Below are 16912 nucleotides of genomic sequence, written 5' to 3'. Positions count from 1 at the left end.
CCCATATCCACTACTTCTCCCTTCGCTGTTCCCGTTCTAACTCGCTAACATGTCTCAATGGCGTTCTTACTCGCTGGTCACGTATCAATGGGGTTCTAACTCGCTGGTCACGTGTCTCAATGGCTTTCTTACTCGCTGGTCACGTGTCTCAATGGCGTTCTTACTGGCTGGTCACATGTCTCAATGGCTTTCTTACTGGCTGGTCACGTGTCTCAATGGCGTTCTAACTCGCTGGTCACCTGTCTCAATGGCGTTCTAACTCGCTGGTCACGTGTCTCAATGGCGTTCTAACTCGCTGGTTACGTGTCTCAATGGCGTTCTAACTCGCTGGTCACGTGTCAATGGCTTTCTTACTGGCTGGTCACGTGTCTCAATGGCGTTCTTACTCGCTGGTCACGTGTCTCAATGGCGTTCGAACTCGCTGGTCACGTGTCTCAATGGCGTTCTAACTCGCTGGTCACGTGTCAATGGCTTTCTTACTGGCTGGTCACGTGTCTCAATGGCTTTCTTACTCACGTGTCTCAATGGCGTTCTAACTCGCTGGTCACGTGTCTCAATGGCTTTCTTACTGGCTGGTCACGTGTCTCAATGGCTTTCTTACTGGCTGGTCACGTGTCTCAATGGCGTTCTAACTCGCTGGTCACGTGTCTCAATGGCTTTCAAACTCGTTGGTCACGTGTCAATGGCTTTCTTACTCGCTGGTTACATGTCTCAATGACATTTAGGTGAAAAGGGGTACATTTTTCCAACTTGTTTGTTCTTTATTGAGGCATCCATGCTGATTTTAGAATTATCTAATTGCAATAACCTCCAGGCAGAAGCCATTCTTACACACCTATGGACTTGGCTTCCTTGTTAGCCACACGGTCAATTCTCTCCTCTTGGTCCTTCAGCCTCAACAGATTCATCTCAGGTTAATAAATAACTTGACTCAGAGTAGCTGTGTATGTTACCAAACCAAGCCATGTCTAAGCACGGTTTCAAAACCCCTGGGAATCCCACCCCCACACAGCCCCCTTTAACCCCAGCCACCTCCCCTTCCTCTTGGGTACACAACCCCACCATCCTCATCCCCCTACGGGTACACAAAGGGAGCAGTTCATTGTTTACTGTGTCTACAGACAGAGATTAAGGCCAAGTCCTAGACACCAGGCAGGTGAAACACAGCGTGTTGGGAGGGTACAAAGCATGGCACGCAGAGAGAGAGTGATGTCAGGGAACTCCAGCCCTAACAACAAACAGCAGCTCAACAGAATAGGTTACCATTAGCTACAGCAGTAGTTATGAATCATGGCATGAGGGATCAAATCAACTAATCAACAATTCAAATGGATCCTAGAATTGGATGAATTAGGTGTCATTCTAAAAGGTCAGGCAGAGGTCAAAGTAAGAGGCCATCAGGGCATGCCCGGACCAGTTACATTGACAGCACTCGTCTCCCACTGAAGGCCTGCTAGATGTCCCAATGTGAATACTGGACCCTGTCTGTGCTCCCCACAGACGTAGGAAGGAGAACATACAGTGCCTTCAGAAAGTATTCACACCCATTGACTTTTTCCACATTGTGTTGTGTTGAATTTAAAAATCGATTACATTTAGATTTTTGTTGTCACTGGCCTAAACAAAATACCCCATAATGTCAAAGTGGAATTATGTTTTTCAAAATGTTTACAAATTATTAATATAAAATAAAAACGGAAATGTCGAGTCAATAAGTATTCAACCCCGTTGTTATGGCAAGCATAAATTAGTTAACTAAATTTGCTTAACAAGTTAAATAGACACACTGTGTTCAATAAGTGGTTAACATTATTTTTGATTGACTACCTCATCTCTGTACCCCACACATACAGATAATTGTAAGGTCCCACAGTCAAGCAGTGGATTTCAAACACAAATTCAACCAAAGACCAGGGAGGTTTACAATGCCTCTCAAAGGGGACCGACCCATTGGTAGACGGGTACAAATAAAATAAGACGTTGAATATCTCTTTGAGCATGGTGAAGTTATTCATTACAATTTGGATAGTGTATCAATACACCCAGTCACTGCAGAAGATACAGGCGTCCTTCCTAACTCCGTTACCGGAGAGGAAGGAAACTGCTCAAGGATTTCTTCATGAGGCCAATGACTTTAAAACAGTTAGAGGCCTAGGAACAGTGGGTTCCAACGCTCTAACCACTAGGCTACCTGGGGCGGCAGGGGTCTAGAACTTCTTATGGAGGTGGTCCCTGCACAGGGATAGCTCAGCGGAAATTTCAGAGCGCCACCTATAGTACTTTACTTAGTACTCGTTAAATCTTTCATTAAAACACACATGCAATGTATTGAATTAAAGCTACACTCGTTGTGAATCTAGCCACCAAGTCAGATTTGTAAAATGCTTTTCGGCGAAAGCATGAGAAGCTATTATCTGATAGCATGCACCCCCTGAAATACCAGCACGACACGTAAACAACAGATTTTGCGGTAGCCGGCAATACCCAAAACGCAGAAATAAAATATAAAACATTCATTACCTTGGACGAGCTTCTTTGTTGGCACTCCTATATGTCCCATAAACATCACAATTGGGTCTTTTACCCGATTAAATCCGTCATTGTATACCCAAAATGTCATTTGCTGAAGGCCAGTCTGATGCTGCAAAAAGTCCATTTACAAGACGCAACGTCACTTTTTAAAATTACAAAAGTCGCCTATAAACTTTTACAAATCACTTCAAACGACGTTTCTAAACCAACTTTAGGTATTAATAAACGTTAATGATGTATCAAATTGATCACGGGGCGATCTGTATTCGATAGCAGCAAGTCTGGAAAACATCGTCCATTTTTTCAGTTTCACAACATACTGTGCTGCGTCAGAAGAAGGGAGGGGTCTATTCGTGTTGTAACCAGGGATAAATGGTTCTGATATTGATAGCAATGGTGACATCGTGTGGAAGCTGTAGGCGTTTACAGGGGGTTCGCATATATTTTCTCTCGTCTTAAACAATTCATTGAATGGCGGACGAATATTTTTGTTTTTGTTTTTGGTAAACAGTTTTACCAGGGATTTTTACTCCTAAACACGTTCTGTTATAGCCACAGACCCGATTTAACCAGTTTTAGAAACTTCAGAGTGTTTTCTATCCACACATACTTATCATATGCATATACTATATTCCTGGCATGAGTAGGAGGACTTTGAAATGTTGCGCGATTTTTAACAAAAAGCTGCGAAAATTCGCATCATCCATAACAGGTTTTAAAGGTCAAATAAAAAAATAAAACATGATAGGAGAAAACTGAGGATGGATCAACAACATTGTAGTTACTCCACAATATTAACCTAATTAACAGAGTGAAAAGAAGGAAGCCTGCACAGAATACAAATATTCCAAAACATACATCCTTTTTGCAACATGGTACTAAAGTAATTCTGCAGAAAATGTGGCAAAGCAATTTACTTTTTGTCCTGGAGACAAGGTGTTGCATTTTCCCTAAACATAACACAAATTAGAGTACCACTCTCCATATGTTCAAGCATAGTAGTGGCTGCATCATGTTATGGGTATGCTTGTAATAGTTAAGGACGAAGTTTAAGGGGGAAAAAAAAACTTAATGAAGCTAAGCACAGGCAAAACTTGGTTCAGTCTTCTGTCCACCAGACACTGGGAGATGAATTCACCTTTCAGCAGGACAATAAACTAAATCACAAGGCCAAATATACACTGGAGTTGCTTACCAGGAAGACAGTGAATGTTCCGGTGTTACGGTGCGTGAATGAGGACCCAAAAGCGAATTAACTTAAACAGAGCTTCTTTAATTACCAAACATAGGTAGGCTCAGACGGACCGGCAGATTCCGACAGGACAAGACAAGGTTACAGCAAACATGACGACAGTCTGGTTCAGGCATGAAACACAACAAACAAGAATCCGACAAGGACAGGAACAAAAACAGAGAGAGATATAGGGGACTAATCAGAGGGAAAAGGGGAACAGGTGGGAGAAGGGGTGACGAGGTGGTTAGGAGGAGACAAGGCACAGCTGGGGGAAAGAGGGGGAGAAAAGGTAACCTAACAACGACCAGCAGAGGGAGACAGGGTGAAGGGAAAGGACAGAGACAAGACACAACATGACAGTACATGACAGTACCCCCCCACTCACCGAGCGCCTCCTGGCGCACTCGAGGAGGAAACCTGGCGGCAACGGAGGAAATCCTCGATCAGCGCACGGTCCAGCACGTCCCGAGAGGGAACCCAACTCCTCTCCTCAGGACCGTACCCCTCCCAATCTACGAGGTACTGGTGACCACGGCCCCGAGGACGCATGTCCAAAATTCTACGGACCCTGTAGATGGGTGCGCCCTCGACAAGGATGGGGGGGGGGGGGGGGGGAAGACGAGCGGGGGCGCGAAGGACGGGCTTGATGCAGGAGACATGGAAGACCGGGTGGACGCGACGAAGGTATCGCGGAAGAAGAAGTCGAACTGCGACAGGATTAATGACCCGAGAAATACGGAACGGACCAATGAACCGCGGGGTCAACTTGCGAGAAGCCGTCTTAAGGGGAAGGTTCTGAGTGGAGAGCCAAACTCTCTGACCGCGACAATATCTAGGACTCTTAGTTCTACGCTTATTAGCAGCCCTCACAGTCTGCGTCCTATAACGGCAAAGTGCAGACCTGACCCTCTTCCAGGTGCGCTCGCAACGTTGGACAAAAGCCTGAGCGGAGGGGACGCTGGACTCGGCGAACTGAGATGAGAACAGCGGAGGCTGGTACCCGAGGCTACTCTGAAAAGGAGATAGCCCGGTCGCAGACGAAGGAAGCGAGTTGTGGGCGTATTCTGCCCAGGGGAGCTGTTCTGACCAAGACGCAGGGTTACGAAAAGAAAGACTGCGTAAGATGCGACCAATAGTCTGATTGGCCCGTTCTGCTTGACCGTTAGACTGGGGGTGAAAGCCGGAAGAGAGACTGACGGAAGCCCCAATCAAACGGCAAAACTCCCTCCAAAATTGAGACGTGAATTGCGGACCTCTGTCCGAAACGACGTCTGACGGAAGGCCATGAATTCTGAAAACATTCTCGATGATGATTTGTGCCGTCTCTTTAGCAGAAGGAAGCTTAGCAAGGGGAATGAAATGAGCCGCCTTAGAGAACCTATCGACAACCGTAAGAATAACAGTCTTCCCCGCTGACGAAGGCAGTCCGGTGACAAAATCTAAGGCGATGTGAGACCACGGTCGAGAGGGAATAGGAAGCGGCCTGAGACGGCCGGCAGGAGGAGAGTTACCGGACTTAGTCTGCGCGCAGACCGAACAAGCAGCCACGAAACGACGCGTGTCATGCTCCCGGGTGGGCCACCAAAAACGCTGGCGAATGGAAGCAAGCGTACCCCGAACGCCAGGGTGGCCGGCTAACTTGGCAGAGTGAGCCCACTGAAGAACGGCCAGACGAGTAGGAACGGGAACGAAAAGAAGGTTCCTAGGACAAGCGCGCGGCGACGGAGTGTGAGTGAGCGCTTGTTTTACCTGCCTCTCAATTCCCCAGACAGTCAACCCGACAACACGCCCCTCAGGGAGAATCCCCTCGGGGTCAGTGGAGGCTACTGAAGAACTGAAGAGACGAGACAAAGCATCAGGCTTGGTGTTCTTAGAGCCCGGACGATAAGAAATCACGAACTCGAAACGAGCGAAAAACAGCGCCCAACGCGCCTGACGCGCATTAAGTCGTTTGGCAGAACGGATGTACTCAAGGTTCCTATGGTCAGTCCAAACGACAAAAGGAACGGTCGCCCCCTCCAACCACTGTCGCCATTCGCCTAGGGCTAACCGGATGGCGAGCAGTTCGCGGTTACCCACATCATAGTTACGTTCCGACGGCGACAGGCGATGAGAAAAATACGCGCATGGGTGGACCTTGTCGTCAGAGAGGGAGCGCTGAGAAAGAATGGCTCCCACGCCCACCTCTGACGCGTCAACCTCGACAACGAACTGTCTAGAGACGTCAGGTGTAACAAGGATAGGAGCGGATGTAAAACGATTCTTGAGGAGATCAAAAGCTCCCTGGGCGGAAACGGACCACTTAAAGCACGTCTTGACAGAAGTAAGGGCTGTGAGAGGAGCTGCCACCTGACCGAAATTACGGATGAAACGACGATAGAAGTTCGCGAAGCCGAGAAAGCGCTGCAGCTCGACGCGTGACTTAGGGACGGGCCAATCAATGACAGCTTGGACCTTAGCGGGATCCATCTTAATGCCTTCAGCGGAAATAACAGAACCGAGAAATGTGACGGAGGAGGCATGAAAAGTGCACTTCTCAGCCTTCACAAAAAGACAATTCTCTAAAAGGCGCTGGAGGACACGTCGAACGTGCTGAACATGAATCTGGAGTGACGGTGAAAAAATCAGGATATCGTCAAGGTAAACGAAAACAAAGATGTTCAGCATGTCTCTCAGGACATCATTGACTAATGCCTGAAAGACAGCTGGAGCGTTAGCGAGGCCGAAAGGAAGAACCCGGTATTCAAAGTGCCCTAACGGAGTGTTAAACGCCGTCTTCCACTCGTCCCCCTCCCTGATGCGCACGAGATGGTAAGCGTTACGAAGGTCCAACTTAGTAAAAAACCTGGCTCCCTGCAGGATCTCGAAGGCTGAAGACATAAGAGGAAGCGGATAACGATTCTTCACTGTTATGTCATTCAGCCCTCGATAATCTATGCAGGGGCGCAGAGACCCGTCCTTCTTCTTGACAAAAAAAACCCCCGCTCCGGCGGGAGAGGAGGAGGGGACTATGGTACCGGCGTCAAGAGCTACAGACAAATAATCTTCGAGAGCCTTACGTTCGGGAGCCGACAGAGAGTATAGTCTACCCCGGGGGGGGGGGTGGTTCCCGGAAGGAGATCAATACTACAATCATACGACCGGTGTGGAGGAAGAGAGGTGGCCCTGGACCGACTGAACACCGTGCGCAGATCGTGATATTCCTCCGGCACCCCTGTCAAATCACCAGGCTCCTCCTGTGAAGAAGAGACAGAGGAAACAGGAGGGATAGCAGACATTAAACATTTCACATGACAAGAGACGTTCCAGGAGAGGATAGAATTACTAGACCAATTAATGGAAGGATTATGACAAACTAGCCAGGGATGGCCCAAAACAACAGGTGTAAAAGGTGAACGAAAAATTAAAAAAGAAATGGTTTCACTATGATTACCAGAAACAGTGAGGGTTAAAGGTAGCGTCTCACGCTGAATCCTGGGGAGAGGACTACCATCCAGGGCGAACAAGGCCGTGGGCTCCTTTAACTGTCTGAGAGGAATGTCATGTTCCCGAGCCCAGGTCTCGTCCATAAAACAGCCCTCCGCCCCAGAGTCTATTAAGGCACTGCAGGAAGCTGACGAACCGGTCCAGCGTAGATGGACCGACAAGGTAGTGCAGGATCTTGAAGGAGAGACAGGAGTAGTAGCGCTCACCAGTAGCCCTCCGCTTACTGACGAGCTCTGGCCTTTTACTGGACATGAAGTGACAAAATGACCAGCGGAACCGCAATAGAGACAGAGGCGGTTGGTGATTCTCCGTTCCCTCTCCTTAGTCGAGATGCGGATACCTCCCAGCTGCATGGGCTCAGCACCCGAGCCGGCAGAGGAAGATGGTAGTGATGCGGAGAGGGGGGCGACGGAGAGCGCGAGCTCCTTTCCACGAGCTCGGTGACGAAGATCAACCCGTCGCTCAATGCGAATAGCGAGTTCAATCAAGGAATCCACGCTGGAAGGAACCTCCCGGGAGAGAATCTCATCCTTTACCTCTGCGCGGAGACCCTCCAGAAGACGAGCGAGCAAGGCCGGCTCGTTCCAGCCACTGGAGACAGCAAGAGTGCGAAACTCAATAGAGTAGTCTGTTATGGATCGATTGCCTTGACATAGGGAAGACAGGGCCCTGGAAGCCTCCTCCCCAAAAACAGATCGATCAAAAACCCGTATCATCTCCTCCTTAAAGTCCTGATACTGGTTAGTACACTCAGCCCTTGCCTCCCAGATTGCCGTGCCCCACTCACGAGCCCGTCCAATAAGGAGAGATATGACGTAGGCGACACGAGCAGTGCTCCTGGAGTAAGTGTTGGGCTGGAGAGAAAACACAATATCACACTGGGTGAGGAACAAGCGGCATTCAGTGGGCTCCCCAGAGTAACACGGCGGGTTATTGATTCTGGGCTCCGGAGATTCGAAAGCCCTGGAAGTGGCCGGTGGATCGAGGCGGAGATGGTGAACCTGTTCTGTGAGGTTGGAGACTTGGGTGGCCAGGGTCTCAACGGCATGTCGAGCAGCAGACACTTCCAGCTCGTGTCTGCCTAGCATCGCTCCCTGGATCCCGACGGCTGAGTGGAGAGGATCCGAAGTCGCTGGGTCCATTCTTGGTCGGATTCTTCTGTTACGGTGCGTGAATGAGGACCCAAAAGCGAATTAACTTAAACAGAGCTTCTTTAATTACCAAACATAGGTAGGCTCAGACGGACCGGCAGATTCCGACAGGACAAGACAAGGTTACAGCAAACATGACGACAGTCTGGTTCAGGCATGAAACACAACAAACAAGAATCCGACAAGGACAGGAACAAAAACAGAGAGAGATATAGGGGACTAATCAGAGGGAAAAGGGGAACAGGTGGGAGAAGGGGTGACGAGGTGGTTAGGAGGAGACAAGGCACAGCTGGGGGAAAGAGGGGGAGAAAAGGTAACCTAACAACGACCAGCAGAGGGAGACAGGGTGAAGGGAAAGGACAGAGACAAGACACAACATGACAGTACATGACATCCGGAGTGGCCGAGTTACAGTTTTGATTTAAATCTGCTTGAATTAATGACAAAAGACCTGAAAATGGTTGTCTAGCAATGATCAACAACCGACTTGAAGAATTTTGAAAATAATAAAATGGGTGTGGAAAGCTCTTAGAGACTTATCCAGATTTACAAAGCTATAATCGCTGCAAATGGTAATTCTAACATATATTGACTCAGGGGGCTGAATACTTATCTAATCAAGATATATTACGGTTTAATTTTTCAGGATTTTATTATACAAATGTATTTTGCGTAGATCGTTGACAAAAACGACAATTAAATCAATTTTAACCACACTTTGTAACAACAAAATGTGGACAAAGGAGTGTAAATACTTTCTGAAGGCCCTGTATAGGGAGTAGGGAATCATGTAGCCAGCATTAAGCTAAACAAGCACAGCTCAGAATCAGATAGGAAATGTGTTTGCTCAGAAACTCACTCTTACTAATAACATATTGCAGCCAGGGGTCTCTGCACTCTTTACACATGAGTAAATAGCCAGTGTATCTGCAGTGCTATGAACCAGAGTTACCTGTGTCTGTAATGGCATGGTGAGTTTAGTCATGCAATACAGTAAACATAAATGATAAAACTTCACTCGGACAACTTTGCTCTGCAAAGGAGAAGCTAGCTACCTCTCCACAATGTGTCAGCAAGTAACGCTGTTATAGGGAAGTTGATGTCCAACACTCTTTCCTCGTCGTCTACTGGGGTTTCATTTGAAACTTTTGGGGGTTTTCAAAATGTGTAAACCCCATTATGAAGCATAGCTTTCTCATCAGTTGGATAATCAACCTAAAAGGCCAAAGTTGCTGGAGGCCCTCCACCCTCTCCATCCACCACCCAATAGCAGTAAAGTAGCCCACATATGATTTAGAGTTACTGAACCACATTGAAAACATGCTGTCGAGACAGTTTGACCAAAAGCTCAAAGTAGTCAGATTATTGGCAGCATTAAGATAATCTTGGCTAAGTAGGAAGAACAAAGGATGCTCACAAAGAGAAATGCTGATCGTAGCCCTGTCAGATTACAGAACTAGAATGGAGTTCAATACGGCAACAGAAGGCCCACCTTCCTAATAATCATTAGTGGATATACAGTATGTACAGTAATGGTCAAGTGGTTTTGGAACGAACAGCCAAGAACAAACCACCGACTAAGAGTTCCCATCAAAATAGATTTTACGAGCGGACACACTATGCCAAAGAGTGCTTGAAAAAGGTGCAGGCAAGTCAGCACGTTTCCTCCTGTTTTTCTTTTCAGTAAAAGTCACTAGATGTTCAGACAAAGATCAGAAAGACTAGACTACATTAAAACAGAATAGAATGATCAAACAATAACCAAGATGATGAGTTCATACATGTATGTTCAAACATAGCACCCCCCCCCCCTAATGCAAACTACAGCAAAACCCATAGCAATGATGACATCAATCCGCCAGTACATTCAGTACACCTCATCTAGACCCGGCAAGATGCCCCAGGGAGAGTAATGCTGGGCTGATTCAGCAGGAGGTTAAATCAAATCCAGAGACATCAACTGGATGCTGTATTATCAATCACGGTGAGGTGTGGCTGCTATGAGGTGAGATCTGAGATTGATTGGGACGAATGATCCATCAAAACTCTGATGGCCTTCCATTGTTGGCTTTCTGCTGGTCAGCTAAAGCAGAGTAGTGCAGATGGGAGTAGGGTGGGTGTAGAGAGGAGAGGGGGGCTGCTGTTGTGCTGAAGGGGTGTATTTGCTGTTCGCTCACTACATGATTTGTTTGTTCTTGGAGGGCGGGGGGCTGAGGGGGCTCCCAAGGGGATTTCAGGGGGCACAGTAGCTCAAGCATAACAGGGCTTAATGATCAACTAATCTCCCCTCCCCTTGCTGGACGGGGGTATATAAGACAGACCTGTCTGCTGCTCTCAAATCTTTCTAGTAGAGAGAGACAGAGAGGGAGAGTGAGTGAGCGAGAGGTAGAGGGAGAGACTGAGTGAGAAGTCCAGACAGAGTAGGACAGAACAGAGGAAGAAGAGAGTGAAAGCAATAGAGCGAGACTACTTCTTGTCGTTTTCTTGCACACAGAGAGATTTAACCATGAAGCTCTTCTGCCTCCTGTTCCTGGTTGGTCTGTCTGTAGCCCAGGCAGCTCCTCCGGACTCTTCCAGGGTCTATCCCACCATGCCCTCTCAACTCCAGCCCCAGACTCAGCCTCCAGCTGAGGCCAAGTCCCGCTTCGCTATGCTGGACGATGTCCGTCTCCTGGCCAACGGTTTGCTCCAGCTGGGTCAGAGCCTCAGGGATTTTGTTCACAAGACGAAGGCCCAGATTAACGACATCTTCCAGAAGCTGACCAACTTCGATCGCTCCTTTTACCAGCTCTCCGTGGTCACCTCAGAGATCAAGGAGGAAGAGGAAGAGCTGAAGAAGACCACCACGTTCCTGAAGGCTAACAACGAGGAGATCCGGAACCTGTCACTGGAGATCAACGCCAAGATCAACAGTATTCTGCAGGAGAGGAGCTTGCTGCAGAGTCAAGTAGGGGGGTTGGAGGAGAAGCTGAAGGGACTGTCTGAGAGCATGATGCCGGGAGAGCAGCTCAGTGAGATCAAGTCACTCAAGGTACGCTGCTCTCCGTTACTCATACTAATCAGTACGAAGAGGAAGAATTTAATTCAATGTGAAACGTTTTGGTTTTGAATAAGATGCGTTTCTGCCGCATGTATTCAACATATTTCAGCATGTTTAAAATTACATCCTACTAAATATTCCAATTGCTGAATTCATTGATAAGTTTCAGTTATTAGCCTAAAGAAAACATACCATGTTAAATGAGTAGTAATGCTTTTAACTTCAAGTTATTGGAAAATGTCCTTTAAAATGTGATCATTAACGAGACAGTGTCAACTGGTCTGTTTCAGGATGTGATTGATGCTCAGGAGAGCACCATCACTGACCTGCTGAAAGCTGTGAAGGAGCAGCATGATCAGCTCAACCAACAGAAAACTAAGATCAAGACTCTGGAGGAAAAGGTACATTTCTCTGCTGCTTAGAGGGTCTCCACTTCTATACAGTAGACTAAAGGTAATGGCCATTTATTGAAAACTAGTTAGATTTGATCCCTGTCCAATCAGTGTATAGAAAGGACATAGCAAATATTTAACATGACAACGCCATAACGTTATGTTTGCTTGCTATTACAGATCAGCATCGATCATTTCCAAGACGCGACTGACAAAGCAATGGGTTCCGACTCAGAGATCCCAGACATGTTTGAGTACCTGACAGGCAACTCCACTGGTGAGGACACAGACCTACCCGTGGACTGCAGTGATCTTTATAACAGAGGAGAGAGGAACAGCGGGGTGTACCCCATCAAGCCAAATCAGTCAGAGCCTTTCAATGTGTACTGTGAACTGACCTCAGGTAAAACAACACTAAGTCATTAGCCTACATTTTCTTTAAAAAGTCATTGTGACTGAACAGCCAAACAAGTCTGAGATTCCGTGTGTCAAGCTATTTCCCTACATCATTGTCTGAATACATCAATGGACATAGTCTAGATTAAAACCAGACTGAACAATCTCCTCTATAGGAAGAAGGGCCATACCGGCTATCAGAAGGAAATAAGTGCAATCATCTTTCCTTAATTAGTCTATAGAAAGGAACTGGACATTGTTGTGATCCTCTCCATGTGTTGACCACATCTCCCAGGAGGTTCAACAGTCATCCAGCGCAGGGAGGAGGGGTCCGTGGATTTTGACCAGACATGGGAGAAGTACGAGAAAGGATTTGGGGATCTGGAAAGTGAGATTGATCTATTTCTTTCTATCAGTACATTTTGTCAGTTATGTAGAGAGACAGTCAATACATAAAGATAAAAAAACTAAATATCTTTATGGCTTAATTCAACTCAGTTCAGAGTAAAAAGTCCTGTTACGAGAGAGAGAGAGAGAGAGAGAGAGAGAGAGAGAGAGAGAGAGAGAGAGAGAGAGAGAGAGAGAGAGAGAGAGAGAGAGAGAGAGACGCCTATACCGGATTATCCCATCTCCTTAATTATATTTTATTGTTTCCGGTCTACAAAGCAGCTTTTATAAAGCAGAAAACAGCCAATAGAACTAGTCACTCCACCGCCCTTAAGTACATCCTGAAGGAAACAGTCATTGTAGCTTATCGGGTCCCCGTTGACAGATTGACTTCCTCCATTGTTTGACTAAACAAAGCACCTGCAGCACTTCACTTCCACCAGCCTGGCTTGGACCCCAGCCCATAGATCAAGAGTCCTACTGCATTCCAACAAAGCCACAGGTCCTTTAGGCTATGAATTATTCAGTGTCCGTTTCTGTCGCCGCTTCTAGCCAATTATGTCATCACACCCATGACTACAGCCAGAGGCTAGGGGGAAAAGAGTATTGAGTGTCAGAACTTGTTTTCACACTATTTACCACGAGTCAGGCTGTGGAGGCTGCTGAGGGGAGGACGGCTCAATGCTACAGTTGGAACGGAGCAAATGGAATGACATCAAACAAATGGAGACCATGTTTGATGTATTTCATATCATTCCACTTATGTCGCTCCAGTCATTACCAAGAGCCCGTCCTCCCCAATTCAGGTGCCACCAACTTCCTGTGGAGTCATGAGCCATGGCATACAGAAACAGCCGAAGCCAATGAAAACAGAGTACAGCATCAGAAAGTCAGAATTTTACTGTCCATTACAGCTGCAGATCGATTGCCAGTTGATGACAGAATGTTCGCCTTATCTGTATGCTTCCAAAAGAACAGCCTCAGTGTTTGTTGACTGTCCATTACAGCCATGTGAACATTCCACAACGGTTGGTGTTTCATGTGAGTTGTAGAGGAGAGTTTGGAGTGTCTAACATTGTGCGTGTGTTATCTGTGTTATTGTAGGAGAGTTCTGGCTGGGCCTGATAAAGATCCACAGCCTGGCTGGCCAGGGTGACTCCATCCTGAGCATTGAGTTGGAGGACTGGAAGGAGGACAGGAGGTCAGTAGAGTACCAGTTCACCATGGAGGGAGCCCAGGCCCACTACACCCTCCACCTCACCCACCTGTCTGGAGATCTGCCTAACGCCATAGGCAACCACACCAGGTTCTCCACCAAGGACCAAGACAACGACAACCACCAGGACTCAAACTGCGCCAAAAACTACACAGGTAGGTCTACTGACTACTACACTCCTGGCACAGGTACTGACTCCACACACGATACAACAACAGGTACTGACCACACACTCTATGCAACAACAGGTACTGACCACACACTCGATGCAACAACAGGTACTGACCACACACTCGATACAACAACAGGTACTGACTCCACACACTATGCAACAACAGGTACTGACTCCACACACTCTATGCAACAACAGGTACTGACTCCACACTCTCGATGCAACAACAGGTACTGACTCCACACACTCGATACAACAACAGGTACTGACTCCACACACTCGATACAACAACAGGTACTGACTCCACACACTCTATGCAACAACAGGTACTGACCACACACACTCGATACAACAACAGGTACTGACCACACACTCGATACAACAACAGGTACTGACTCCACACTCTCAATGCAACAACAGGTACTGACTCCACACTCTCGATGCAACAACAGGTACTGACTCCACACACTCGATACAACAACAGGTACTGACTCCACACACTCTATGCAACAACAGGTACTGACCACACACACACTCGATACAACAACAGGTACTGACCACACACTCGATACAACAACAGGTACTGACTCCACACACTCGATACAACAACAGGTACTGACTCCACACACTCGATACAACAACAGGTACTGACTCCACACACTCGATACAACAACAGGTACTGACTCCACACACTCGATACAACAACAGGTACTGACTCCACACACTCGATACAACAACAGGTACTGACCACACACACTCGATACAACAACAGGTACTGACCACACACTCGATACAGGTACAAGGTGCAGTCTGGTACCATACACCTGTTAAAGACATTTCCAAGCAGACACTTGTTATAGAATGGAATCTACTCTTTCCCCTTGCAGGTGGCTGGTGGTTCAACGCCTGTGGCGACACCAACCTGAACGGCAGGTACATGTGGCTGAGGTCAAAGGGTCGTTCCATGAGGAGGAAAGGGATCCACTGGAAACCTCTGGGTATCTCCTACTCCCTCAAGACCACCAAGATCTCCATACGACACGTCTGAAGCCCTCCCCCTGGCCTCAAGTTTCCACTAACCCTTCTATTCCTTCCATTACAACACATTGGCATGGTAACAACACATATGCCCCCCTCGCCCGGAACTTTCCATTGACCACCCCACCCTCCCAGTTACATGACGTTGTCACGGTAACAGATAGTGCAGCTGGGTTGTTTGCAGCAGGAAAAAATGAAAAGTCAGCAGCCAATTCGTATCCATGTCAGAGAAAAGACGACGATTTGTCAGTGATGGAACAACCACAGTCGGCCGATAAGGGGCCTCACAAATTGGTTCAAGACATGCCAATAGAGTTGGGTAACACCTGGGAGGGGTTGTTTGGGTTCCTAACCGACAAGCGTTGATTTGGTCGGGACGGAATGTCAGACGATTCTACACTGTCTGGTCTGGGCCATAATAACAGCCCTGAGAAGTTACTTTCAACTGACGGACAGAACTAAAAAGATTCCAAAGCAATATATAACTGACACATCACTCTGCTTTGGTATAATAAATGATGTGCACGTGACCTCGACATAATCCTAACAGCCCTACTACCAAGCATGTATTACCCTGCTGTATTGCTGCCTGCTATGCGGTGGTTGATGATTGTACTAAACATCCACGAGAAAGTAGACCAAGATCAACATGATGCATAAGTCTTCCAAAGTAGGATCTGAGCTTAGTATTTTCACTGTCTGAACTTTGAACTGTATTTAAAACCATTTTCCTAATGCTCCATTAAATGTCCTGCAAGGTTAGTAACTTACATTGATCATATCATTGGGTCATATTGACTCCTCGTCTCATGTCTACTCGGTGTCATCTTTCTGCTGCATTTAAATGGCTGTTACATATTTTGTGTTTCTTACTACTAACACTTTATAATACAACATTTATAAAGACAAAATAAAACACTCAAAACACACATACTCCAAGTCTGTCCTGTGTATTCTTTGCCAAGAAAAACAACAACAAACTGGGCTGTTGATGTAATGGAACTTCTGTCTACATGACCAACCACAAGTCATCACACCCCTCTCTGGCTTATAAACTAGTGATGGGGAAAACATTTCATCAATACAGTTATATACCAGGATATTATTTTTGACGATATCACAATATTATTTTTGTGGTAGTATTTTTCCTTGATAGCTTGTTCTCCATCTTTTTAAATAAGGAGACCATTTTTTTCCAGCACTTTCATTTCCAGTTGTTTTCTCATGGCTCTCTTGTCCCTCTGCAGCTGACATATCCTGAATCGCAATAAAAATCACAGTATCAAATTGCTATACAGATAGAATTGTGAGAATCGCAATACATATCATATCAGCACCTAAGTATATTAATAATATCCTTTCATGAAGTCCATGGCAATTCCCAGCCCTACTATAAACTCAACAGCCGAGTCTGATCGGCCCACAACGACCGTTGACAACGCTCCTGAAATAATCAGAATTTGCATTAACAGTATTATGCCACTGAGGAGCCAACATACAGTAAGTACACTGTGCCTTGGCTACTGTACCCAGATCTACTGCTCATCCAATCAACACGCATGTAAATGTGAAAAACTCCAGAGCTCACAGCGTTTATACTCCATCATTCACAAGGTAGCCTGCAGAGTTACTAAAACAGTCACTACTACAGCAGAGTCACTAAAGCCGTCAGGATCTCAGCTAGCAAGGTCAGTCATTTTGTGGGAAAACAGTTGTATTTATTGGCTTTTCATTTTATTTAAAATTGGCTAAAAGCCAGCTAACGGAAACCCTGGCCCCATGTCAGGTAAAGAGATCGTGTCAACAGCCTCTGATAAGGACCCCTCTCTCCTTCTCTCTATGCCCCTCTCCTCTGATAAGGGCCCACT

General features: G+C 46.7%; 2 protein-coding genes across 45 annotated transcripts in view; one reads left to right on the top strand and one right to left on the bottom strand.

Annotated features, from left to right (window-relative positions):
• dock7 (dedicator of cytokinesis 7) overlaps positions 1-16912 on the bottom strand; it is a 93931-nt gene that overhangs the window by 57428 nt on the left and 19591 nt on the right. The gene's annotated exons all lie outside the window — the stretch shown is intronic.
• On the top strand, positions 9500-15977 carry LOC110524743 (angiopoietin-like 3). 3 transcript variants are annotated; one of them, XM_021604639.3, is made up of 6 exons: positions 9500-11434; positions 11734-11844; positions 12016-12238; positions 12527-12619; positions 13723-13989; positions 14894-15977. In XM_021604639.3, exons 1-6 carry the CDS (start codon positions 10910-10912, stop codon positions 15052-15054), a joined length of 1380 nt encoding a protein of 459 aa, XP_021460314.3. In that variant the 5' UTR covers positions 9500-10909; the 3' UTR covers positions 15055-15977. The 3 variants fall into 3 exon arrangements, with proteins under 3 accessions (XP_021460314.3, XP_090092369.1, XP_090092370.1); XM_090236244.1 differs by having other exon boundaries at positions 10740-11434; positions 11734-11896; XM_090236243.1 differs by lacking the exon at positions 12527-12619.

This window comes from Oncorhynchus mykiss, chromosome 5 (assembly GCF_057628025.1).
Source record: "Oncorhynchus mykiss isolate SJ-2025 chromosome 5, ASM5762802v1, whole genome shotgun sequence".
NCBI lineage: Eukaryota > Metazoa > Chordata > Actinopteri > Salmoniformes > Salmonidae > Oncorhynchus > Oncorhynchus mykiss.
Note: the sequence above shows the minus strand (reverse complement) of the source record. Positions and strands in the feature narration are given on the sequence as shown.

Excerpts from the sequence above, each read along its gene's own strand:
- LOC110524743 (XM_021604639.3), top strand. The coding sequence starts at position 10,910 with ATGAAGCTCTTCTGCCTCCTGTTCCTGGTTGGTCTGTCTGTAGCCCAG. Across the intron at positions 11,435-11,733 it reads GTGAGATCAAGTCACTCAAG|GATGTGATTGATGCTCAGGA; the intron begins GTACGCTGCTCT and ends GGTCTGTTTCAG. Across the intron at positions 12,239-12,526 it reads GTACTGTGAACTGACCTCAG|GAGGTTCAACAGTCATCCAG; the intron begins GTAAAACAACAC and ends CACATCTCCCAG.